General features: G+C 41.4%; 1 protein-coding gene across 1 annotated transcript in view; it reads left to right on the forward strand.

Moving 5' to 3' along the window:
• ROR1 (receptor tyrosine kinase like orphan receptor 1) overlaps positions 1-27,115 on the forward strand; it is a 409,167-nt gene that overhangs the window by 362,677 nt on the left and 19,375 nt on the right. Inside the window, exons 5-7 of the mRNA XM_045064666.1 lie at positions 6,165-6,292; positions 8,382-8,699; positions 10,309-10,554. Of these exons, the coding sequence (XP_044920601.1) occupies positions 6,165-6,292; positions 8,382-8,699; positions 10,309-10,554 (692 nt within the window). The remainder of the gene's footprint in view (positions 1-6,164; positions 6,293-8,381; positions 8,700-10,308; positions 10,555-27,115) is intronic.

Consider the following 27,115-nt stretch of genomic DNA (forward strand, 5'->3'; position numbering starts at 1 on the left):
GGTGGGCCAATGGGTAGCAAGTAACACATCCACAATGTTGTTTAACTATGACCACTTACCTAGTATCAACATATCTTCCTCATAGCAAAATGAAACTCCATACCCATTGAGTAGTTACTCCCTATTGCTCCCTCCCCCCAGCACTCCTGGTAACCACCAATCTGCTTTCTGTCTCTCTGAGTTTATCTACTCCGGATATTTTATATAAAGAGGATCATTAAAATATGTGGTCTTTCGTGTCTGGCTGATTTCCCTTAGTGTAATGTTTTCAAGATTCTTCCATGTTGTAGCATGTTTCAGTCCTTCATTCCTCTTTTTATGGCTGGATAATATTCTGTTATGTGTACCTGCCACCTTCCATTGACCCCTTCACCTATTGATGAGCATTTGGGGGTTGTTTCTACTTTTTGTTTAATATGAATAGCACTGCTATGAATGTTTGTTTTCAAGTATTTGAGTACCTGTTTACTATTTTTGTTTGTTTAAGATTTTATAGTTAGCAAAGTAGTTTTATATCCATTCTCTTCCCACTAAGGAGAGGTGTCCATTTTAACTGGTTGTCTTATCCCAATGGGGAGCTTTTTAGGGCCTAACTCATCCATAAGTCTGTTAGGCCTGCCCATGCAGGCCTAAAATCTGAGGGAGAAGAGAGTGGCTTCCCGTGTGGAAGATGCTTCAGACATGTTGGTGGGCTGGCCTGGGACAGCCCCACATCTATGACATCTGTGTCAGGTGTTGGCCTGTCAGGCAGCGAGTCTTCTTTTTGACTTTGGAAGATCTGGAGGGGGACAGTTCTTGGCAGCCTCCTTTCCTTCATTAAGCAGGTTTCCTGAGGTGTGCATTGTATGGGGGCCTTGAGGTGGGAAGTTGAATCAGACATGGTCCTTGCTTTAGAGTGGCAGCGAGATGGGCACTAAAAAGACAAACAGAATATGGGGTCAGAGGTGTGTGGGAGGGGTGTGATGTGTGATAAAGACACTGGCTTAGGGGGAGGTCAGGGATGAACTTTCGTGGAGGACTTAGCATCTGGAACTTGAAGACAAGAAGGCATTCACAAGGAGAAAAAGAGGGTGGAAGCCTTTCTAAGGCTTGGGAAGAGGGGAAGCCAAGCCAGAGGAACAGCGAACTGCCTCCCCTGTTTTGAGACTAGCAAGGTCATTCGTGTCGCTAGTATGATCAGGTTTGTGTAGGCATGACTGGCAGGAGCAAGGTGGAAAAATGGGCGGGGACTGGATGATGAAGGGTCTTGGAGGCTGCAGTCAGGAAACTGAAGTGAGTGGGAAACGATAATTTTAGGCAGGAAATGACCTGATTGGGTCTGTATTTGAAAAGATCACTTTGTGACAAAGAGAATGATGAACGAGATGACAGAGATCCCCTGTACTAGTGAGTCCCACACCTTCCTTTCCCAGCCTGCCTTCTCAGTCATCCGGCACAAAGCGGGGTCCAGACCTGACTGTCAAGTCAAGGAAGAGTGCCGCCTTCTTCCAGCACAGACCTCTCCGTTGACCCCACCTTTGTTGCCGTACAGCTTCCAGGAAAGATGAAAGTGCCCGCAGCAGCTAGCAAAAATCAATCTACACTAAGGCTTCCTGACCAAATAGGTCATCTCTCCTGGAAGTGTTTGAATTTAGAAGTAGGCCAAGGCTCAAACAAGTAAGTGCATTGTTAGTGAAGAGACTTCCGCCACCCAGGGATAGGCCCAGAGGGAATGTTATAAGGTTTGTTATAAAGAGTAAATGAGGTCATCTGACAGCCTTCCTGACCCCCTCACTCCATAGCATCTCCAGTTGTCTACGCACAATAAGGTTCCCACCCCTCCCCCATCCTGTAAGAGGTTTTTTTTTTTTTTACTTTTTATTTTGAAATATTTTTATAGTTAAGAAAAGTTGCAAAAATAGTACAGAGAATTTCCATATGTCCTTCATCCCATTCCTCCTAATGTCCATGTCTTGCATAAACATAGTGTGATGATCAAAAGTAAGAAATTATTGGGGCGCCTGGGTGGCTCAGCAGGTTAAGCGGCTGACTCTTGATCTTGGCTCCAATATAAACTTATTTACAGACTTTATTTGAATTTTGCCAGTTTTTCTAGTCATAGTTCAGGGTTTCTTTTTAAGTCATATATCCAAGACAACTGTTGAGTTTATTCTCTTGCATCCCTTAAATGTAGACAGCCTTTGGAGAGGTAGCCTCCCTGGAAGCTCTGAGGAGAGCTGTCGTGGACCTCTCATGGTCCAAAATTGGTACAACCCCATTTGGGCATCCATTAGGGGCATTCTCCAACTTTTCACTTTTCCTACCCCAGCCACCTATCCTTTCTCCTCTTTTCCTTCTCCCAGCTCACAAAACGAGATAGTCTCCACATGCCCTGTACTATGCAATGTGCTTTTTCCATCATCAGAGTTCTCTACTTTAGTCAACTAACCTGAGAAGTTGGCCCGGGAATTTGTAGCTGTTGATTTTCACTGTCACTGTAAAACCCCCTTGGGTTGTGACTTGTAATGGCAGCATTTCCCTTTCATTGGTCTCCAGTGGATCATGGGTAGATGCCCCTACTGCTGCCATGTTGGTCATGTCACTCTTAATTAGCCCTGTATGACCATTTCTCATAAGCTCCTTGGGGAGACCCTGGAGGTGGAAGGCTATCAGGGTTGACAACATGGTAACTAAATTACTTTATGAGTTAGACAGCATGAATCCCCATCACAAAGCATCCCTGCTTCTTGACATCACGGTGAGGTCGACGGCACATGTTGGTGCAAAATTCCATTTGCCCATTCACAGTGCACCCTCCTCTCTGTAGAAAGAACGCAGCCTTGAGCATGCTCACTGCAAGTGCCCTTGCAATTTTGCTGACGTGTGCTCTGCGTTTTTAAGTTTGCTCAGCAAAATTAATGATGAAAGAAGCGTGAGCTGGAGAAAAGCTTAGAGCTGATGAATGTTGGAGGAATATTGGTTCCCCTCCAGCCAAAAGACAGGCAGAAAAATGGAAAGCATGAAAGGTGACGGAGACTCTATATTCCAAAGGAAATCCTTTTGCCACCAGGGAGACACCAAGGCACCTTCACAGCAGAAAGCCCCTATAAGTAGTGCAAAAACCTTCATAAACCTTTGGAGGGAAGCTGTATACCATGGTTACAAGTGCTAGTTTGGGTCGAATCTAGCTTCTCTACTTGCTGTGTAAATCTAGACAAGTTCTTTGTTCTTTCTGACCCTCAGTTTTCTCATCTGTAAAATGGGAATGATTACATGTCCCCCTTTTTTGGTAAGATTGTTGTCAGGATTTAATGATTTAATATCAATGGTATATGTAAGTGAAACTTCACAGTTCCTGGTACAGAATAAAGGTTCATTTGAAAGTCTCTTATTTATAATTGGGCTGATCTAATTAAAAGTAATACGGAAAAAGGAATGTCATGATAGATTTGATAATATGGCATAAATGGTTTAAGCTTGAACATTAAGTTTCAATCCTAGCTCCACCATGAACTGGCTTTGTGAATTTGAGCCATTTATTTCTCCGAACCTGAGTCTCTCCCTCTGTAAAATAAGAATAATAATACTACATAAGGGGTTACTTGGAAGAAAGCACTTAGCATAGTACCCAGCACGGAGAGTGGCAGACACTTAATAGAGGTTTGTTTTTCTAGTGCTGTGGCTCTCAACCACATTCAGATCACCTGAGAGCTTTTTAAAAAGCACGCCTGCCCGGCTTCATCCCCAGAGAGGATGATTTAATAGGTCTGAGGTGGGGCGTAGGCATGGGTATTTTCAAAAGCATTCTGAGAAGATTCTTCACAGAAACCAGGGCTGAGAGCTACTCCCTCACAGATGACATTATGCGCTGTTTTTTTGTTTTGTTTTGTTTTGCTTTTTCTCTCTGTCCTCAAGACACTGGTCAGAAGATCAGGAATTCTGGGCACAGTCAAAAATTCAATACACCTGCAGTTCTAAGCCCTTGATAAGAAATAGGCAACCAAGGAACTGCATTCCTTTTTATTATGGAAAAAAAAAGTATTCAAAGAGTCTTTTTAGAGTCTTGAACTGGAAAGGTGGTAAGAAGTTTAGCCTAAGCCTCACACATAAAATATGGGAACTCCCAGTAGGCTGGGGATTTATATCTAGGGGTAATTCCAGGGTTTTGTCCTCCCAAGAGATATAAACTGAGGCCTTGAGAGTTTAACGTGGGGGAGGAAGAAGTGTTCTCATAACGACACCTTAAAAGTCCAGGCCTCGGCTAATGCCTAGGGATAGAAAGGCATCATCTGTAATAGTCGGGGGAGAAGGGTGGTGTAGAAGTGCATTCTGGTCTCAGTACTTTGGTTTCCAAGATCCAAGGCTAGGTCATTGAGAAACTTCTTTCTCCCCATAGGTTTACGGTATTAGTTACCCAATAAAAGTAGGGTTAATTTTACAACCCAAGTAAAATTTAAGCCAAAAAGGCTTCAACGTTACTCTAGGATTTATGAAAGTAAACATGTGGAGTGCTTGCAGGATTTTACAACATTAAAATTTCAATGTCTTCATGTCAGGTAGGTGACAGATTCGTTTGTGTGTGTCCTTAAAGGTTAAGTTTTTAAGAGCTTTGCAAGACAGATTTTTGGGAACGAAAAGTGAAGATACTTTCCCCAATCTCCACCTCCAAAAAGACTGTTGGAGTGAATGGGGAGTGGAGAGCCTCTGGACACTGGTCTTTTAATGATCAGCTCTATGAGATTTTTTTCACCTGGTTTCCTGTTACAGTGGGCTTTCTCGACTTCTACACTGAACCCCCAAGGGGGAAGTCTAGGGCCATAAGACTGACTCCAAGTCAATTTTACAGAATAGGAGCTTAGTAAATGATTGTCCTTTAAATAAATGTCTTCTTTGGTGATCATAAATAGTCCAATAATAAGCATGTGTTACCTCTGAGTAGCACTTTGTAAGAACGTTTACATTATTTCATAGGATCCTCATGACTTTCACTTATAGGGTAGAGAGGTCAGTGATCATCATCATCTTACAGATAAAAAAAACCATAGCTCAGAGGACTCAGAGAGATTGGCTAAGGACATGCAGATGTTAAACCCAGGAAGACAAGTTTTCTCCTGATTTCTGCTCTAAAGTACTTCAACTTAGAAGAAACCAAAGAGGAAAAAATGATCTTTTTATTCACACAATGTACTGATTCCAGCCAGGTTAACAGAGGAGGAAGAACTGGGCTGAAGTCCGCCCAGAAGCCTGGCAGGTGGCCTTTTGTCTGGCTGTGGTCTGCTTTTGAGAACCAGCTGGATATTCTGTACTCTGGTGTCTTGTGCTTATGGTAGACCCTCGTGGGATGTTACGACCTTTATCCTTTCAAGCCGAAGCTCCCATCTTGGGTCCCCCCCTCCAGCCTTCCACCTCCAGCCGTTTGCCACGCTGACACTAACCACACTATCTGGCATCCCCTTGTCTTAGGAATAAAATCTACTCCCCCTACTATTTTTATTATAATTTTGAGGCCACAGATGTTTTTAAGATTATCTTTAAAGTTTTCGGGGATCACGAAAGCATGATTTTCATTGACACATTCTGTAGATTTCCTGGAATTTAGTGACTCATTTGAAATTGTGCAGTCCCGGGGCTGCCTGGACACCTCTCTGCAGGGTAGAGATAATGGGTCTTAAGCAGCAAAGAACCACATAGCTGCACTGCCCTCTGGTTTCTTTCCAGCCGCACCCAACTCCTCACCCCGTGGAGCCCCCAATAGACACATCAGTTGGAGTGCATCTTGTGGATAAGGCGCCCACGCCTTTGTAGCAAATGAAGCAGAAATAATCTGTGCTTAAAAAACAAAACAAAACAAAAAAATTGTAGACCATGGGGCCAGATTCCCAACTCATTTCCTCTTTACTTTTTTAACTACATCATCTTCCAGCCCACCACCAGCTGCGAAAATAAAAATGCTTTCTCCCCTATTTAAGGATGATTTTGCGCTTCAGAATGATTTTCTGGGGGTGAAGGAAACTTGACCAACGTGACCAGCAGATGTTTTAAGTGATGGATGGAACTGAGGAAAAGCCTGACTTCCTTAGCCCAGCTTTGGGAATCCTGTGCTCAGCTTCTCCCCCTAGCGACTGTTTCAGGTATCACACAGTTAGAGCCAACTCACCAGCTAAATGTCTGTGCTCTGTTTTTAGAGATGAGTATGAAGAAGATGGATTCTGTCAGCCATACAGAGGGATTGCATGTGCAAGATTTATTGGCAACCGCACTGTCTATATGGAGTCTTTGCACATGCAAGGGGAAATAGAAAATCAGATCACAGGTAGGTAACACCAGTGAAATTGTATTGATACCTTACATAACCCTTTTTCTCCCCACACGTTTTCTTGAGTTCCTCTCTCGACAAAGGATTGGGCTTAGGCATAGGGGTTAGGAGCAGGATCACAGAGAAACAGGAGATATGATCTCTGTGTTCTGGAAGGAACACTAGAATACTTTATGGAAGATTGTTGCTCGTAGAGGAAAAGGGTGCTCTGAAAACTCACATTCATTCAGACACTTGATAAAGATTATTAGTGTTTTGGGCACACCAGGAACTGGACAGGGTACCGGGGATATGCCAATCTGATGAATAAGCCAGCTTACGTCTCTGCCCTCATTGAGCTTACTGTTCGGAGACAACATCGCCTAGACTGAAAGTCATGTAAACTCTAAATCAATTAAGAGTCTAGAATTCTGGACACCATTACTATGACTTTAAGGTAAACTCTAATTCTTCATGAAAAATCTCTCTCTTCATTGGTGAAGAGTGATAAGGCAAGATGATCATAAGTCTTCTTGCTCTAGCCTTCTCTGTTTTACCCTTCATTTTTCTGAATCAGAAGTATCTTTTTAGTGGAAATCTAATAATGATGCACTTTCTAGCACACATGAGCAAAGCAGTGTGTAGGCTACCTTGTACGATTTTGCACACCTGGTTCTGGTGGTTATAACAGCCTTGTGTTTCTTCCATTAGTGTAGTTGTGCACCATTTCCATATACCCTTGCAAGCCATTAAAATTGCCCTTATGGGATTCTAATAAGGTCGCCAGGCTTAGCAAATAAAAGCACAGGATACCCAGTTACTTCTGGATTTCAAGTAAACAAGATTATTTTTTAGTATAAGTATGTTCCAAATGTTTACCTGAAATTCAAATTTAAACTAGTGCCTTGTAGGTTATGGTAACTTTAGGATTGAACAAACCTGAGGCAGGCACACAGAACAGCAAGGAGTCGAGAAACTATGTCCCATGGGGACTATGAAGGAACTAAAAGGAGCCCCAGGGAGCTGTTTAATCTGGAGAAGCAACTAGAGAAAGCTGGAGTTGTCACTTGCTAAAGAACTTTCAGGAGGCGGAACTGTGCAGTGAGCAGAGGACAGAAGCAGGACAGATGAGGAAGGGCTGTGGAAGGCACATTATAACCTAATATAAGAACATTTTAACATATTTTTACTAAGTATTCACAAAAATAAATGGGAGCTCTGAAGTAAATGTTTCATCACCCATGTATAATAATCCTCTCCAACATTTTCAATGGACATCTGCTTCCTGGAAAATACTATTAAAGAAAGCCGCTTAATTTTGTTTAACCCGGCATTTCCCAACCGTGTTCGGCTCTGGAACCCTAGTTTCTCAAACACTGTGAATATTCTACAGAATGAATAATCTGAGGAACACCCATTGAGAAACAGTGTACCAAACCCTGCCAGACTATCTTGTGAGGTACAAGCTCCTTGTCAATGTAAAGGGAGACAGGTACTCTTTCTGTACATGGATGTCAAGCTGAACAGGTCAGGCTAAATGACCACTAATACACACCCCAGAATGACTGAGTTGAGCTTTTCAAGAACTTCCAAGAGAATTGCCTCATTTTCAGAAGATGAAGTAGAAGTATCAAAGGCACAAAGAAATTAAACAAGTTACCCAGAGTCATCTACCTCAGAGGTAAGACGCAGAACTAAATCCTGGGATCAGGCTTGTCCACCGCAGACAGCGAGTTCTGCCCTGCAGCTGTCGAATGTTTTAGAAGCTTCATAAAACTCATAAAAAGAACCGGATGAAACACAAAGTTCTGTTGCTTTGTAGTAAAAATGAAAAATATATTGTGCTTTAACCTAATTAATTCTTTTTTTAGGAAATGGTACATATGTAACCTAATCCTGTTTTTTTAACTTTGTAGTCAAAAGGATTTTTTTTCAAGCCAGTGAAAGTAAGCCGCTTGGACATCTGAACTGAATCTCCTCTTGGCCTTGTCTGTTTGAGTGCTGCGGATTCCTTCCCGTGTGTGTTTATATCTGATATCTGTTGACTAGATAACCGGCGGCGATAAACCCTGGCCCCTGGGAGTTAATAACTGTGTTTGTTTTCCAGCTGCCTTCACCATGATCGGCACCTCCAGCCACTTATCTGATAAGTGCTCTCAGTTCGCCATTCCTTCCCTGTGCCACTACGCCTTCCCATACTGCGATGAGACGGTGTCCATTCCGAAGCCCCGGGACTTGTGTCGCGATGAATGTGAAATCCTGGAAAACGTCCTGTGTCAAACAGAGTACATTTTTGCAAGATCCAACCCCATGATCCTGATGAGGCTGAAACTGCCAAACTGTGAAGATCTCCCCCAGCCCGAGAGCCCGGAGGCCGCAAACTGCATCCGGATTGGAATTCCCATGGCGGATCCTATCAATAAAAGTAGGTGGTAACTCCTGGCCTTCGGTGCTGCCTGGGGGCCCGCAACCCCAGGGCACAGTGAGAAGTGGACCTTCTTGGCGGGCAGATTACCTTCCGAGGGGATGAATACTGTATGGGAGATGGAGCACTCAGTGAGTGGGTTAGATGTGGTCCCTGGCCTCAAGATGCTTCATGAAGATGGTCATGTTTAAATATGGCTGCAGGTTCTTCAGTGACTTAAATAGAATTGCCATATGACCCAGCAATGCCGCACCTGGGGGTACACTCACAAGAATTTGAAAAAGGTGTTCACACAAAAACTTGTATGCCAGTGTTTACGACAGGTCTATTCACAATGGCTGAAAGGTGAAAACAACACAAGTGTCTGTTAGCGGATAAATGGATAAACAAATTGTAGTATATCTATTTAATGAAATAAGACTCACCCATTAAAAAGGAATAAAATCCTGAAACTTGAAAGGATTATGATAGCAAAAGAAGCCAGACATCATTGTATGATTCTGTTTCTGTGAAACATCCAGAATAGACAAATCTATAGAGACAGAAAGCAGGTTAGTGGTTGCCAGGAATGGGGTGGGGGGGCTTGGGGAGTGACTGCTGAATGAGTATAGGATTTCCATGCGGATGATACAGGTGTTCTGGAATGAGACCTGTGTCCTGGAATGGTGAAGGTTGCACAATATTTTCAATGTTCTAAATACTCTAATGGCAAATTTTATGGTATGTATATTGTACCACGATTTAAAATACATATACATGGGGCTTGTCTCTATCCACTGTTATCTCACCTCTGTAACTCTATAACTGCCCTTTCCCCTAGAATTAAACTCATTGGCAGTTTTTTGAGTTTCCTTTTGTAATTTAATATTATGCTATTAGTTAAATGAATTAATGCATCTAAAATGCTGAGAACTGGGTGGACCAGTTAGCTCAGCTGGTTAGAGCGTGGTGCTAATAAAATGCTGAGAACTACGCTTAGCATGTAATAATAGCAATATCTTCATTATTACCATTATTTTATCATTACCCCTCTATATTTTCATTTATTTCAACTCAGCAGATTTTTGCCATGCTTCCAAGAAATAGCCTTGTGGTCCCCTGGGAAGAGGACTTGCTTCTCGAGAAGAGCCAGTTCATCAGCACAGAGTGGCCCTAACTCTTATTAGAAACCCATACGCACAGCTCCTAGCAAACATTTTCTGGGAACTAGATTCTTTATCCCATGATTCATGTCTAAAGACATCAAGCAAAAATGGAAAGAAGAGTTTAGCTTGAACCTTTCCTGAACCATTCACTAGGAAATTACTCCTGTGCCCCCCTGGGCCCTGCCCCCAGTTCTGACTTTTTTTGTGTTCAGTATTAAAAATACTTGTGGAGGACTGGTTTTATTCCTGACCCGTAAGCTTTAAATCCTCCCAGGAATGTAACTGCAAGGCAGGACCGCTGTCCCAGCCCAGCAAGCAAGGAGACTGCCCGCCTGGCCCCCGACCAGCAGGGAAGCCTTAGCCCATGAGGTTAATTGCAAGCCTTTCCAGAAACTTCTGGCTGGAAGCTTCAGCAACGGCTGGTTCTTTCTCACAGTCTGGGCCTTTCTCTTCTGCTTTCTCAGATCACAAGTGCTATAACAGCACAGGTGTGGACTATCGGGGAACAGTCAGTGTGACCAAATCAGGACGCCAGTGCCAGCCGTGGAATTCCCAGTACCCGCACACACACACCTTTACTGCCCTCCGTTTCCCGGAGCTGAACGGGGGCCACTCCTACTGCCGCAATCCAGGGAATCAGAAGGAGGCTCCTTGGTGCTTCACCTTGGATGAAAATTTCAAGTCTGACCTGTGCGACATCCCAGCATGTGGTAAACGCCTTTAACGTATTCAGTGACCTTTAAAAGACCTCTCTCGTCCCCCTGCGATTAGCAGAGATGATAAGGGGGCCAAGGAGAGTGGTGGTGGTTGTTAGATTTCAAACTATGTTTCTAAGGCGCCTAAACCTTGCCCTGTCTATGTTAAACAACTTTTAGGGTACCAGCTCACATTCTCGGGGAGCAAACTGCTTGCTTCCCACAGCCGTTGCAGTTAGTGGGCGAAACAGGCACAAGGAAACCAGCTCATCACAATCAGCCATGTAGAAAAAGACATTACCCTCCAGGGTCCATGTCCATGTGCACCCATTTTCGCATAACAGGTATTATGGGCAGAAGCCAGATGAGAACTGTTCTTCTGTTGTCCTTAGAACACCCACGAGGGAGGATGAGTCCACGGGTGTTAATCAGCCACTCTGAGTAACACATTACTCCGGGCAACGTGTAGAGAAACTCTGTCCTTTGTATCTTCTTCTCGTGTCGCAGAAGTGTGGGAAGAAAATTCAATTCTTGCGTCAGTTTGTTCCATTTCCTGGAAAAGTGTTTGGCGGGGTAGGAGAAAGAGAAGGAAAATTAGAGTGAAACCTGGAGTTGGAACTGTCTAGGAACTGAATCTTCTTCCTGGTCCTAGTTCTTTTTTTTTTTTTTTTTAATTATATTTGACAGACAGAGATCACAAGTAGGCAGAGAGGCAGGCAGAGAGAGGAAGGGAAACGGGCTCCCTGCTGAGCAGAGAACCCCATGTGATGCAGAGCTCAATCCCATGACCCTGGTATCATGACCTGAGCTGTAGGCAGAGGCTTTAACCCACTGAGCCATCCAGGCGCCCCTCCTGGTCCTAGTTCTTATAGATGATGTCTGCTGGGTTCTCCCGGCTCAGAGTCCAGTGTCACTGCAGGAAAAGCAATAGCAGGAAAATGGACGTAATCATAACATCCTATTGGGAGAATAAATGAGTTGTTTAAAAAAAAAAAAAATCTGTATGATGTCTGGAAGGTGGTAAATGCTTAACAAATAATAGTCAGTATATAAGGAGGCATCTACTATTGGTATGTAGTCAACGTAGAGGAATGTTTGCTCTCAGTTTAGCAAATATTGTTTGAGAGCCCACTGTGGAGCAGGGGGTTTGAAAGAGAAATACAATGTGATTCACATTACAATCACAGTGCAGGGTGTGTGATGCAAGAGAAGTTAGCACGAATGTTATGGAACAGAGGAAGCGAAAACATACTAAAGAGGAACATAGGAAGAAGCAATAAAAATGTTGAAAAGAAACCTTAGTGATGAAAATGTGGGAAACTATTATTCTATAATTTCATTCTTATGTGTTACCTGTTACTATATTGTCTTCTCTTGCAAAATGGGTTTTATGGGTGGTTAAACATGCCAAGTTTGAGAAAGAGGTGACCAAACTCTTTTGTGTTGCTTGGCTTTAAAATGCCTTCATATGCAGCATAAAGAACAAATTATGAAGCAAAACTCTTCCAGAACCACCATTGGAAACTTCAAAGCAAATTATCCCGTATTTTTTAAACGGTGTGTCCTTAATTATTCATGACTTTCCCACATGCTATATTCAACATTCATAGGAACGCATAAAAATAAATGTAGATTTATAATCATTTTCTTGGCTGTCCACCCCTTCTCCTAAACCAAGTGAGGTACAAAGATCTGTAAGAGAGTCAAGGATAAAAAGCATCACGAACTGAGCACCTTCCACGTGTCAGACGTGGTACTCGGGGTTTTCATAGGCTTCTTTTATAGTTGACTTTACACTGTGATGGGTATTACTAATCCTGTGCTGTTGGTGTTACACCCAGCTTCTAAATAGCATATCTGTCTGAGTCTAATCTCATCTTCCTGCTACTCTACCATGCTATCTCAGAATACTGATGTGTGTCCTTAAAGAGACCAGATGAATTATTTTAGGGAAGAAACACATTGTTCGCTCCTCTCTGGATACATGCAATTGTCCTTTGGGTGTCTTCTGACCCCTAATTTCCAACCAATACCCAGCAGAAGTAGGGAAGTAATTTGCTCATAAACTGGAAGATTTGTTGATAAGCTGATTCAAGCTTTATTGTAATTCGTTTAGTTTAGTCAGGACTCTAAATTACACCTAAAATGTATGGTTTTCATTTCAGTGACCTTCCTGAAGTCATCAGACCAAGTACACACTCTGAGGGATGAAAGAAATCTTTAAACAGTCTTTCGGACTGTGGACAGAGAGAGAAAGACCGCCTACATCTCACAAAACACTTACCATGTGCCCATACAAAACTCCATGCTTACATACTCATGTGCATTTAAAACTCATATCCACACTGTGGGGTGGGTGTTAAAGTCCACTGAGGTTCAGAAGGGCTAAAGGATGGGTCTGCATCACACAAAGGATGAGATTGGAGCTTGAACCCTCCTCTGTCCACAAATAGCTGTGACCAAACTCAAAGCTCACAGCTCTTTTCCCAGACCTGCTGCTATATCCCGTTTAAAGATTTTTCTTTTTTTTCAGAAATAGATAAAAGAATGACAATAGCCTGCACCTCTGGATTCTAGGATCTAGATTTCTCATAGTATGCTTTGACATCAAATTACTTTCCCTTGCTGATGAGGAAATCCCCCTTCGTATGACTCTGTATTATCGTAGTGTTAATCAGTACAGTGATGTTAGAAGCCCTGAAACTTTCTTTCTGAATATCAATCCACAGAGGACAACTTAACATTCTGACCACTGGTAAGTTCTCGTTGTGTGAGAGATAAATTTAGACGAATACTCAATCTAGAGATGACAAGGCAGTTTCCGGCACTTAGAATAATAATTTTTATCAAAAAGAGCATTTGCATTTCACGTTGAAAGGAAACAGTTCCTCTGAAATTCTTCAAGCCAAGCCACAAGTACATCCATTAAAGGCACAGGGAATCTTTGACGTTGACCAAGGAGCAGCTGCTGGGAGGGGGAGTGTTAAGGAAGAAGGCAGGTTGCCATCAGCTGTTGGGCAACAGGGGATGTTGCTGGGCAAGTCTTCTCAGAATTGCCCCTCGATAGACCACCTCCAGCAACTTAGTCATAATAGCATCCTACTTTTCAAACACTTCCTGCAAGCATTTGATTTCCTTTCTCTCTTCATTCTTAGAAAAATTCTGAAAAAGAAAGTAGGAATTTCCCACCCTCTTTTACCATATGAGAAAACCAAGGCCCAGGAAGTGGTAGGACTTACCCAAGATCACAAATCAGTTAACAGAAACCAGTTCTCCTCTCTCTAGGACCACTCACTGCTCTTTGTTCTATAGCAATGCTTCCCAAACGACAGAAGATTTGTCTCCCAGGGAGCATTTGGCAGTGTCTCAAGATATTTTGGTCATCACTCCTGGGAAGGGGGGGTTGTGTGTTATTTCTGGCATCTGGGGGTCGAGTCCAGAGGTGCTGCTAAACAAGCTAGATGCACAGATGGACCCATACAAAGAATTATCCAGCCCAAAATGTCAACAATGCCAGGGTGTAGGAACCCTGAGACTGGATAGGAATTATCCCATTTAAACTATAGAAAAACAATAACATTAAACAGCAATTGCCATTTATTGAGTGGTTACAATGAGTCAAAGACCATACTAAAAGGGTTTTTTTTATGCATTATATCATTTATAATAGTCTTCTAGCCCTGTGAGTTGGGTTTTATTCTACCCAAGAAGAGAAAACTGAGACTCAGACTAAGTAACTTGTCCAATGCCACATGGTTAGTAAGAATTAAACTAGGATTCCAACCTATAGCCAGTAGTTGTGTCAGATAGATAGGTAGATAGATAAATATTGAGAATAACATTTTATCCTACAGTGAGCTAAAAGCTTGTGGGGCATATTTAAAATGAGTGCTTTTCCTTCTCCCTCGCAAATGGGATGGAGTCTCACGGGAATGTTCTTGCATTCTTTAGTTAAGTCAGAATTAAGGAGATTTCAAAATCTCCATGTGGTTTCTCATTTTCCTACTGATAACTTTTGTTTTCGTTTCAACTAAGTAAGGCTAAAAGAAGTATAGGCCTAATTAAATGCAGAATGTGAGCTTTTGTTGTACTTTCTAGAATAAAGGCATTTGGGAATGGCCTGCCACAGACCGTTTTATCTGCAAACTTTCACTCTAAGACAGAACATAAAGTTAAACACAACCAAATATGTCTGCTGTGAACTCTGGGAATTGGCTCCGCCAGGACTCTCTGCTTGTGCCAGGTAATGCTTGGAGGAGGGGAAAGAACCAAAGATTTGTTTGGGCAAGACCTGACCTGTCCCTGACCTCTCCCTGTCTTTTCCAGTCCCTGTCTTTTTCCTTCTTATCCGAGGCATCTAACAATCAGAATGGTTAGTTACTTATTTAGTTATTCACAGAAACTCAGTATGTATTGAGTTTCTACGCCTCAGACTTTGTGGATAGGGTAGATGAAAGCCTGCCTTCATGCAGCTTACAATCTGGTGAGACAGTCAGTTGGAATAAATATGAATCATATTAAGGACTGTTTTATAGCTCCCAACGTTTCTGTGCGCTGTCATGCACTTGGCATTGTCTTAATTGCTGCTGTCTATTCTGTAAAACCAGCATCTGGCCTCTGACTTAGTTGATGCTAATAAAATGTGTTGAATGAATGAATCCTCATAATAACTGCAGGACAAAGGAATCTTCTCCATTTTACTGATGGAGAACTGGAGGCCATGTTTTTCGTAAAGCCAACATTAAAACCAGGTCCATAGGACTACAGGTCCAGTCTTCTGTCTACTGTAGCACAACTGCCTCAAGAACAAATTCTAGATGATTCGGAGGAATAAACATTCCTTTCTCATTTTCCTCTTTCCTTTGATCATTAGGGACTCTCTAGATCGTTGGGATGCTGTCCATTGATTTTCTTGTTCGCAGCTCCACACATGCAGGGCTCCCAGCCATCTACTCTGAGAGATTCTAGTTGCTCGCCTCAGCCTCAGCCCCGGTGAGGACTAGCTCCCCCAGCAGCTCCGTGCAAGGCTCACAGCGTCTACCCGTTTCCCGTTAAATCCAGTTCTCCTCCCTTCCCGGCAGCCCCAGGTCCCCAGCCCTCAGAGTTGGCCATTTTCCCTGAGAGCCTGCCTGCAAACCTTCATTCACTATGCCTTTACCTCTAGTCACTGTGGCCACCTTCCAAGCCAAATACTGTGGGTTGGGTGGAAACTACGTCGAAAAAGAAACATTTGCCTATGTTCTTTCCAACTGGCACCTAGACACACCTCCCAGGTTCACAGTTTCACTGTAGCCCTTATCATTGCTTTTCGACACAGCCCTGGGGCAGAACTGTGGAAAATGCCAGTTTCTCTGGGAGCAGTTTTTGCAGGATCTGACCATTTTACTTCGGCTGTATTCTACCCAGGTGACCTCTTTTTTCTCTCTCCCCCACTCACTGAGGTCCCCCATTTGTTCCTCTCTTGACTTGTATAGGGAGGTGGAATCTTGATTGTATTAGTGCTTTCATAGTCAAACCTTGGCCCTTTATTTTACTCTAGATTAAGTCCAGAGGCCACATTTCTTTCGCCAGCCGGCCTGGCATGCCCAAGAGACCTCAATAAAGGGTCTCTCCCTCTACCAAAGAGCTAGAACTTCTAAGCAGTGCTATGGTTTTGACTCCTCAACCAACTTCTCCACTGAGCGCTCACCGATAAGAAAAGTAGGGGGTCATTTGGCTCCAAGGGCACTTTTCGTACCTGGCCTATTACTTTCGTATTTCCTTTTAAGTCCTCGGCTTGCAACAGTCTGCCAAAGGGCACAGCGCCCAGTTCTGTGCCTGAATAGCCCTGACTTGTCCCATAACCTTACAAACACCCGCCCTGGGTTCTGCTTTGTCACAAACCATTTTCTACAATGTGGTGGTTTACAGTTTGGGGCAAGGCAGATGTTTTCCAGATTGCGAACACTAGAGTTTTTAACTCACTCTGTCAGCAGCCTTCTCCCATATTTCATAGAAGACCTGTTGTGAGGCAATTTGTCTTTCAGCCATTTCTTCAAACCAAAATTGAACATTACAGTGAATTGGATGGTGGGGAGGGGGAACGGAGGGAGGAATAGAGCACAGCTTTGTACGGTTTGAAGTTTTCCGGAAGAGTTATTTTTATGCTACAGAGATTTTCAAGATGTACTTTATTCTCCAGTCTCTATATATTTTCGACAAAGTAAAGAACAATAGTTACCCAAAACTTATAACAAAGTCATGTTCCATAAACATTTTTAACCATAAAATAATTTTTTCCTCAAAGATTTTTTTATCATTCTCAAAATATATTGAGTCACTTATCCAGGGTGTCAGCTGCTGTAGCAACAAGCTTTGGGAAGCTCTTAACTATTTGGGCGGGACAGGGACACCACACTGTGCCAATGGGAAGGGCTCCTTAACACTTTAACCCTTTGGTGACAGAATTCTCATGTAACACTGCAATGATCTTTGCTATTGGCTTCCTAGCAGCCACGGTTCTGGCAGGAAACAAAAGGCACAAATAAACACACCATGGAGAATTTTGTAGAGAGACTGTTCATGAAAGTATTGGCAGAGTTAGGGGAAACCAACAAGGTGAAGAACCCACGGCTAGCAGAAGTAGGAGGCATTGCCATCCTAGGCTTGAAGGGTCAAAGGAATGATTAGTTACCTTACCTTGTGGAGCAGAGCTGAGAATGAAAAGAGGCCCATCCAAAGGCTGTGGCCTTTGGTAGAGAGGGGTAGTCAGTCCTCTGCAACTCAGCAAGGAGGAAGCCTGGGAACTAACATGGCAACCATACTCTTCTTGCTCTGGGCAGTTCTTCTTGTCCTGCCAATGTCTCCCATTGGCTGAACCTAACTGGAAGCCAGAGATCAAGCGTGCTCATTGATACTGTCCATACAAGTCAGCCTCAGCATAGACCTGAGTAGAAAAGGGCTGATACTGGATCTTAAGACACATAGGGAAGATATTCATCTCTAGCTTTAAATCGCTTGCTTCACAAGAGAGTCAAAAGGACAATAGGAGCCTAAATAAGGTATGTCAACTCAGTTTATAAAATCAGAGAGCTTTGAGGGGAACCATTGAAATCATCTAGCCTCTGTCTGAACATTGCCAGAGACCTTCAGAAACGGAGACATCTCACCACCCCAAACAGGTTATGGGATGGATGCCTCTGCTCAAAATTTGCATTTGTTAAGCCTGAAACCAAAATCAATATGGGAAATCTCCTGATTTTGAAAAAATGTTGAGCATGCATCAGGGAAATACATATCAAAACCACAATGAGATACCACCTCACACCAGTCAGAATGGCTAAAATTAACAAGGAAATGACAGATTTTGGCAAGGATATGGAGAAAGGGGAACCCTTCTACGTTGTTGGCAGGAATTCAAGCTGGTGCAGCTCTGGAAAATAGTATGGAGGTTCCTCAAAATAGAGCTACCCTACGACCCAGCAATCACACTACTGGGTATTTACCCTAAAGATATAAATGTAGTGATCTGAAGGGGCACGTGCACCCGAATGTTTATAGCAGTAATGTCCACAATAGCCAAACTATGGAAAGTACCTACATGTCCATCAACAGATGAAAGGATAAAAAAGATGTGGTGTGTGTATACACACACACACACACACACATACATACATACAATGGAATACTATGCAGCCATCAGAAGAAATGAAATCTTGCCATTTGCAATGACATGGATGGAACTACAGGGTTTTATGCTGAGCAAAATAAGTCAGAGAAAGACAATTATCACATGATCTCTCTGATATGAGGAATTTGAGAGATAGGGAGGGGATTGTGGGGGGTAGGGAAAGAAAAAATGAAACAAGATGGGATCAGGAGGGAGACAAACCATAAAACACTCTTAATCTCACAAAACAAACTGAGGGTTACTGGGGGTGGGGGGTAGGAATAGGGTGGCTGGGTTATGGACATTGTGCTATGTATGTGCTATGGTGAGTGCTGTGAAATGTGTAAGCCTGAGGATTCTCAGACCTGTACCCCTGGGACAAATAATACAATATATGTTAATAAATAAATATTAAGTTAAATTAAATTAAGTTGTAAAAGAAAAAAAAATGTTGGCCAGGACTTCAAATTAAAAAATATAAATAAACCCTAATAAGGAACAAGTCTAGAACAATGTACTGATCCAGTCTGTAACCTCTGATAATCCTTTATTATCTACGTTTAAAGGTACCTATCACATCCTTCATTCAATTTTTAATTTGGTCTAAAGAGCATGTAGCTCTTCCAACCTTTCTTTACCCATCTTCCTTTTCCTCTGAATGTTTCCTGTTTTTTTGAAGCCTTCCTTAGAAATGTTGCTCTTAGAAGATACCTTTTTTGGTGTTTTTAAACCAGCAGAGGTAGAAAAGACCATGATATTTTCAATCATCACTCAGTATTGCCTATGAAGGGTATTTTTTTGCTAAAAGTACCATATATACAATTTTTGGAGCAATTTCATGGTGTTGTTGCTGGGTCCAACTGAGCCTCAAGTCTTCATTAAAATTTAATAGCCTTTTTTCCTCTCTTTTTTCCTTGGTTCTGTTACATCAAAAAATTATCTAGTAGATTTACTTAATCATGGGCTTCTTTAAACAAGAGCTTTAACCTAACTGTAAGCTATAATATTTATTTGTAAAGCGTCAACTGTTGATTTTGGGTCATTGTTTTAGCCTGTCTGTATGAGCCTCTAAAGCTTTCTGGTATAGGGGCACCTGGGTGGCTCAGTCAGTTTGGCATTTGCCTTAAGCTCTGGTCATAATCTCAGGGTCCTGGGATCAAGCCCCTCATTTGGCTCCCTGCTTGGTGGGGAGTCTGCCTCTCCCTCTCCCTCTGTCTGCCTCTCCCCCTGTTTGTACACTCTGTCTCTCTGTTTGTCAAAGAAATAAAATCTTAAATAAATGAAAATAAAATTTTATTTCTATAGTCAGATATCTTTCCTAGATTTGAGTCATTTTCAAGTTTGATCGATATGTCATTATTGAATAGTTGATGATAATGTCAAACAGGCAGGTTTGCTCAAGCTTAGCTTTCTACAATTTAAGGTAGATTTGCTGATTAACCCTATTAGGGTACCAGCTTATTGGTAAATTAGAAATCTATCTAATGATATTGTTATCTAGCCCTCCATCTTTGGTACATAAGGATATCATGGGTCACCTGATCAAATGTCTTGCTAAAAGTTTAAATGCACTTGGTCTACCACTCTAAAATAATCCTATCAAAATGAAAGAGACTTGATTTTATAAAACCTATTGAATTTTAGCACTTAAAGATTAGCCCAATTAAAAAGTGGGCAAAAGATTTAAACAGACATTTTACAAATGGCCAACAGTATATGAAAAGATGTTCAATATCATAAGGCATTAAAGAAATGCAAATCAAAACCACAGTGAGACATAGAACCCAGCAATCCTACTTCTGGATATATACCCATGTACATCATGGTATTATTCACAATAGCTGATAGGTTGAAGCAAGCCCATCGATGGAGGAATCCATAAAGAAAATGTAGTATATATGTACAAAGGAATATTATTCAGCCTTAAAAAGGAAGTATGACACATGCAACAATATAGATTAAACTTGAGGACATTTTACTGAGTGAAATAAGCCAATCATTTAAAGACAAATACTGTATGAGGTATCTAAAGTAATCAAAGTCATAGAAACAAAAAGTAGACCAGTTGTTTTCAGGGGCTAGAGGGAGGGGGAAATGGAGAGTTATTTCCAATGAGTATAGAGTTTAAGTTTTGCAAGATGGAAAATCTGTTGTATGAATATCTGCCTATGCTTAGTGCTACTAAACTGTACACTTAAAAATGGTTAAGATGGTAAATGTTATTTTTTTACTGTAATTTAACTTTTTTTTTCAATAAAAGAGAAAAGATTAGCCCAACTCTTTCCTTTTATAGAGAAAACTGTGGTCCTAAGAATTTATAGAAACTTTTAGTGAACTCATGTGGATTCTGGTTACTAAGATTTTTCTCAAGTGCTCACAAATGAGCACTTATTGTGGTTAAAACATTGTGGTTATTGTGGTTAAAACGTTTGCTGAAGAGGGACACCTGGGTGGCTCAGTCGGTTAAGTGTCTGCCTTCGTTCGGCTTAGGACATGATCCCTGGGTTTTGGGATCAAGCCCCGCATCCGCTCCCTGCTCAGCAGAGAGCCTGCTTCTCCCTCTGCCTCTGCTGCTCTGTTTGCTGCTTGCTCTGTCTGTCAAATAAATAAAAATCTTGAAAAAAATTTGCTGAGGAAAAAAAATTTTAATCCCCATGTATGGCCAATCAGAGTCTTTCTAAGGATTAATTTGAGAATGCATAATACAGATCATCTTCTTAGTATTTCCTCTTTGAATTGAGAGACCTAATGGTGGACCTAGCATACCAACTGAAGACCTAGTTAACACGTTTTCTACTTTGTCTTCCTGGCATATGTTTGAATATCACTGGTTCAGGCTCCCATCTGCTACAGACCCCCTTACTTTGTAGTTTTCAAATAATAGATGATAGCAATTCCTATTTGTTTTCTATGGTTTTTATTTTTTCATGTAAGACTATAATTTAATGTGTTTATTTGTTTATTTTTGGAATTCTAATGACCTGTAAGGTTTCTCCCCCACCTTTGCCATATTGAAGATCTAAGGATTTTTTTTTGTTTTAACTTAAAAGTAATAACTTAGATGATGTTTCACTTTATGAAAGTACCTCTTGAATAAGAAATCATGTTTACCTTGTTTTAAGCCCCAGGATAAGAAAGAAGTATTTTCTCTGTTATATTTAATTACCAATCAAAGTATTGAATATCTTTGTAAAAATAAAATAGGAATGTCAGATGCGAACTGTGATAACCAATTGTTGATTTTTAAAAGGAAATTAATCATGTGATCCAGACTAAATCATTGGTTTAAAAAATCCCAAGTATTTAACTTGATGTAACTAATAGGTGCATTTAACTTTTAAATAACTATTTCAAAGTATTAAAAATCTTCACCATTCTAATTTTCAGCCAGTTTTCATTGTAATACACTGAGGGTGTCCATTACCCTTTAAAGTGACTAGTAAGAATAGAGTCCATTGTTCTAATGTGATTCTGTTTAATAGTGTGATCCCCACCAGCTATGAGCCCTCACTAAAGGGAGCCTTGGAATCTTAAGGAGAATGATGAAGAACAATTCCATACAGTATTTTAATTTTTATTAGCAATATAATTTTGAAAGCATAGAAACACTGAAGACAGACAGGCTTGCTTTCCAACCCAGACTCCACCACTTTCTGGCTTTGTCAAATTCTTTGTTCTTTCTTAGTCTTAATTTATCTACATGTGAAACCAAGATGACACCAAGTCACTGGTTGAAGTGATGAATAAAAACACAAGGCTGTTAAAAAGAGGTTGAGCAAATGTTAGCTTTCTAATTTTCCATGAGTAACATTAGTTGTTCTGTGGAATGTTTTTATTTGAAGTTTCTTGAGTCAGACTGACTCCCTTCTGGCCTAATGTGGAGAGAGGTGTGTGGGGAAGTACATGTGCTGTATCACAGGTTGACATTAGGCCGAAATTTGTTTCCAGTCACTTCCAACATGGCTGCGTATCGTTCTGCTTGATTATTTCCATTGGCGAGAAGACAGTGTGGGCTCGTTTGCCTATGCTCCGTGTAATCAGAACGAGCCAAGTTTGCTTGTGTTTAAAGAATTCGGCTTCTTGAAGTTTGTTCTCGTGCAGACCCACAGGGGGATTTGTCCCAGACCTCCCGTTTACAATCGCAGGCGTTCTGTGAATAATCTGATACGGAATGAGTACAGAATAGACTCCTTTGTTTGCCAGACAGGTGAGAGCCCTACTTTCTCTTGTTGCTGAAAATCTGGGCCAGAAAAATGACTAGCGTTACATGAGTACTAAATTAACCTCATTCCTTTGTAATCGTTACCCTCCTAATGATTTCACTGAAAATCCAAGAATAACAAGAGGGAATCCCCCCGACTCCCAGCCCGGCACACACTAAGGTACTGAGAAATTGGGAAGTGTTTTTATAATGTTAATAATCCAACAATTGTGTGGCAGTTTTCAATTTTCTGAAGTTTTGTCATGAACACAAAAACCAAGTAAGGGGCGCCTGGGTGGCTCAGTGGGTTAAGCCTCTGCCTTCGGCTCAGGTCATGATCTCAGGGTCCTGGGATCGAGTCCCGCATCGGGCTCTCTGCTCAGCAGGGAGCCTGCTTCCTCCTCTCTCTCTCTCTGCCTGCCTCTCTGCCTACTTGTGATCTCTTTCTGTCAAATAAATACTAAATAAAATCTTTAAAAAAAAAAAAAACAAGTAAGATTGGTAGAGCAATTATTCCCCTTATGTAAATGAGGAGATGGAGGTCAGAGAGGTTGTTTCCTGATTAAGGTTATTTAGAATTCCTAGCCCAAAGTTTTTATCTCTGAATCCTTTTCTATTCTAAGGGTAAGTGACATCAAGTGACTCTCCTCTAGTAGGTACTAGAGGAGATAACTTCCTTTGTTCTTTCATTTACGGTTTACAACAACCCTATGAAATAAGTATTACAGTTCTCATTTTACAGATGGGTTTGCTCAGAGAGGCTTAGTGCCTACTGAAGGTTGCACAGATGATGACAAAGGCAGTCTTCAGAAGTTTCTGACTCGAAGATGCATAGTTCCTTTAATCTGTTCTATCGTCTCTCAAGAGTCCACATAGACAGAGAGATAGATCTCCGATACACAGACAATATCTTCTGGATCTATTATATTCCTGGTATAGAAGATCTATTGATCTGTTAGGCGCTGTGGTAAGCACTTTTCCATGTGATCACTTTCTCTCTCTCCATCCGCCCATAGACATGCAGGCAGTCATTACAAAAGAACCCAAGAATAGTTCCTAGGATGAGAACGACCAGAATGGCCTCCAGAGATGACTGGGTTCTGTGTCACTTGCCACTGTATAAAGTAGGGAGTACAAAAGCGACATGCCTGGCAAAGCTTCCTACCCCACCACTCAGACCTCCCTCATCCTCCCTACTTTTGTGAAACCAGGGGAGGAGTCCCAGCTTTTGAATTACTAGCTGCATATCCTGGGGCAGGTTACATAACCACTCTGTCCCTTTGGCTTCCTCACCTGTAAAAATGGGCATAAGGATGGCGCCTGCCTCATAAGGAGTTGGTTGTGAGGATAAAATTAATGAGTTAATGAAAAGTACTTCCAACAGTACCTGGCCCATATTAATAATAATAGCTAACATCATTTTGTTCTAGAAGACAATCAGCAAATATTAAACCTGTTATTTTTATTATACTCTGAGTATAATAAATTTTTACTCCTCTGAGTATTAACCCTCTCTGAGGGTTAACCCACAGCACAGCCCCAACACCGAGGTCTTTGTTCCCCCTCCTACTTTGTGTGTCGAGTCTGCTTGTAGGTAGAAGGCGGTGTGATTTAGTTACTACTATATTTCACTGAATGGCAAGTTCCCAAAGCAGGTGTGTACAAGCAAAAACTCTGTATGGTATATTCTCATTTTTTAAAAATATTTTTTTTATTTTTTTTATAAACATATAATGTATTATTAGCCCCAGGGGTACAGGTCTGTGAATTGCCAGGTTTACACACTTCACAATACTCACTATAGCACATACGCTCCCCAATGTCTATAACCCCACCACCCTCTTCTTACCCCCTTCCCCCCGGCAACCCTCAGTTTGTTTTGTGAGATTAAGTGTCTCTTATGGTTTGTCTCCTTCCCAATCCCATCTTGTTTCATTCATTGTTTTCCTACCCCCCAAACCTCCCACATTGCATCTCCACTTCCTCATATCAGGGAGATCATATGATAGTTATCTTTCTCCAATTGACTTATTTTGCTAAGCATAATGCCCTCTAGTTCCATCCATGTCATTGCAAATGGCAAGATTTCATTTCTTTTGATGGCTGCATAGTATTCCATTGTGTGTGTGTGTGTGTGTGTGTGTGATATCTTCTTTATCCATTCATCTGTTGATGGACATGTAGGTACTTTCCATAGTTTGGCTATTGTGGACATTGCTGCTATAAACATTCGGGTGCACATGCCCCTTTGGATAACTACATTTGTATCTTTAGGGTAAATACTCAGTAATGCAATTGCTGGATCGTAGGGGAGCTCTATTTTCAACTTTTTGAGGAATCTCCATGCTCTTTTCTAGAGTGGTTGCACCAGCTTGCATTCCCACCAACAGTGTAGGAGGGTTCTCCTTTCTCTGCATCCTCGCCAGCATCTGTCATTTCCTGACTTGTTAATATGAGCCATTCTGACTAGTGTGAGGTGGTGTCTCATTGTGGTTTTGATCTGTATTGCCCTGATGCTGAGTGATGTGGAGCACTTTTTCATCTGTCTGTTGGCCATCTGGATGTCTTCTTTACAGAAATGTCTGTTCATGTCCTCTGCCCATTTCTTGATTGGATTATTTGTTCTTTGGGTGTTGAGTTTGCTAAGCTCTTTATAGATTTTGGATAATAGCCCTTTATCTGATATGTCATTTGCAAATATCTTTTCCCATTCTGTCAGTTGTCTTTTGGTTTTGTTATAACTGTTTCCTTTGCTGTGCAAAAGCTTTTGATCTTGATGAAGTCCCAATAGTTCATTTTTGCCCTTGCTTCCCTTGCCTCCAGCAATGTTCCTAGGAAGAAGTTGTTGCGGCTGAGGTCGAAGAGGTTGCTGCCTGTTATCTCCTCAAGGATTTTGATAGATTCCTTTCTCATATTGAGGTCCTTCATCCATTTTGAGTCTATTTTCACATGTGGTGTAAGGAAATGGTCCAGTTTCATTTTTCTGCATGTGTCTGTCCAATTTTCCCAACACCATTTGTTGAAGAGACTGTCTTTTTTCCATTGGACATTCTTTCCTGCTTTGTCGAAGATTAGTTGACCATAAAGTTGAGGGTCTATTTCTGGGCTCTCTATTCTGTTCCATTGATCTATGTATCTGTTTTTGTGCCAGTACCATACTGTGTTGATGATAACAGCTTTGTAATAGAGCTTGAAGTCTGGAATTGTGATGCCACCAACTTTGGCTTTCTTTTTTTTTTTTTTAAAGATTTCATTTATTTATTCGACAGAGAGAGAAATCACAAGTAGGGACAGGCAGGCAGACAGAGAGGGGGAAGCAGGCTCCCCACTGATCAGAGAGCCCGATGCGGGGGTCGATCCCAGGATTCTGAGATCATGACCTGAGCCGAAGGCAGAGGCTTTAACCCACTGAGCCTCCCAGATGCCCCGGCTTTCTTTTTCAATATTCCTTTGGCTATTCAAGGTCTCTTCTGGTTCCATATAAATTTTAGGATTATTTGTTCCATTTCTTTGGAAAAAAATGGATAGTATTTTGATAGGGATTTCATTAAATGTGTAGATTGCTTTAGGAAACATAGACATTTTCACAATATTTGTTCTTCCAATCCATGAGCATAGAACATTTTTCCATTTCTTTGTGTCTTCCTCAATTTCTTTCATGAGTACTTTATAGTTTTCTGAGTACAGATTCTTTGCCTCTTTGGTTAGGTCTATTCCTAGGTATCTTATGGTTTGAGGTGCAATTTAAATGGGATTGACTCCTTAATTTCTCTTTCTTCTGTCTTGATGTTGGTGTAAAGAAATGCAACTGATTTCTGTGCATTGATTTTATATCCTGACACTTTACCGAATTTCTGTACAAGTTCTAGCAGATTTGGAGTGGAGTCTTTTGGGTTTTCCACATATAGTATCATATCATCTGCGAAGAGTGATAGTTTGACGTCTTCTTTGCCGATTTGGATGCCTTTAATTTCTTTTTATTGTCTGATTGCTGAGGCTAGGACTTCTAGTACTATGTTGAACAGCAGTGGTGATAATGGACGTCCCTGCTGTGTTCCTGACCTTAGTGGAAAAGCTCTCAGTTTTTCTCCTGGTATATTCTCATTTATATGCACTAAGGAACCTCACTATTTAGAGGGACTTTCTGGGCCCCTTGTGGCATTTTCAACAACATATTGTAATTATCTTTTCTCCGTTCTTTTTCCCCAACCATGAGCTGCTGAAAGGTAAAGGACATACCATATTTAATTTTACATTCCCAGTATCTAGAATAGTGCTTGGCAGCAGTAGCTTTTGTTCATTGACTTACTGAACATGTGAGAGGATGAGTGAATGGATACATGATTAATTCTAGGTTGAGTAAATAATCCTCTCCAAATTTGGGGTCAATCTGAATTTTCACCCTTTGGAATTTCTTAAAGCAAGAAAGTTGATGAGGTTATTGGGGATCAGGGCATTTATTATAACCCCTCTTAATTATGGCCCATCATTCTTGTGTTTGTTTGGTAAGTCAAAGAGTTTATTATTGTATGCCCAAAGTATCTGAAGGTCAGACTCAAATCAATTTTTTAAAAGTATGCTTCTTGTCCTATACATATTATATTCTCTCCCAAGCAATGGTAGAGTAGATGTAAAAGATTTCAAAAATACACTTCAGAGTGTTAGCACTCATAATTACTGGGTTCATATGAAATCATTTAAGAAGGATTCTGGGGTTTCAAAAAGTG

The sequence above is a fragment of the Mustela putorius genome, unplaced genomic scaffold (genome assembly GCF_011764305.1).
Source record: "Mustela putorius furo isolate JIRA1106 unplaced genomic scaffold, ASM1176430v1.1 tig00003853_pilon_pilon_pilon, whole genome shotgun sequence".
In the NCBI taxonomy this organism is placed as follows: domain Eukaryota; kingdom Metazoa; phylum Chordata; class Mammalia; order Carnivora; family Mustelidae; genus Mustela; species Mustela putorius.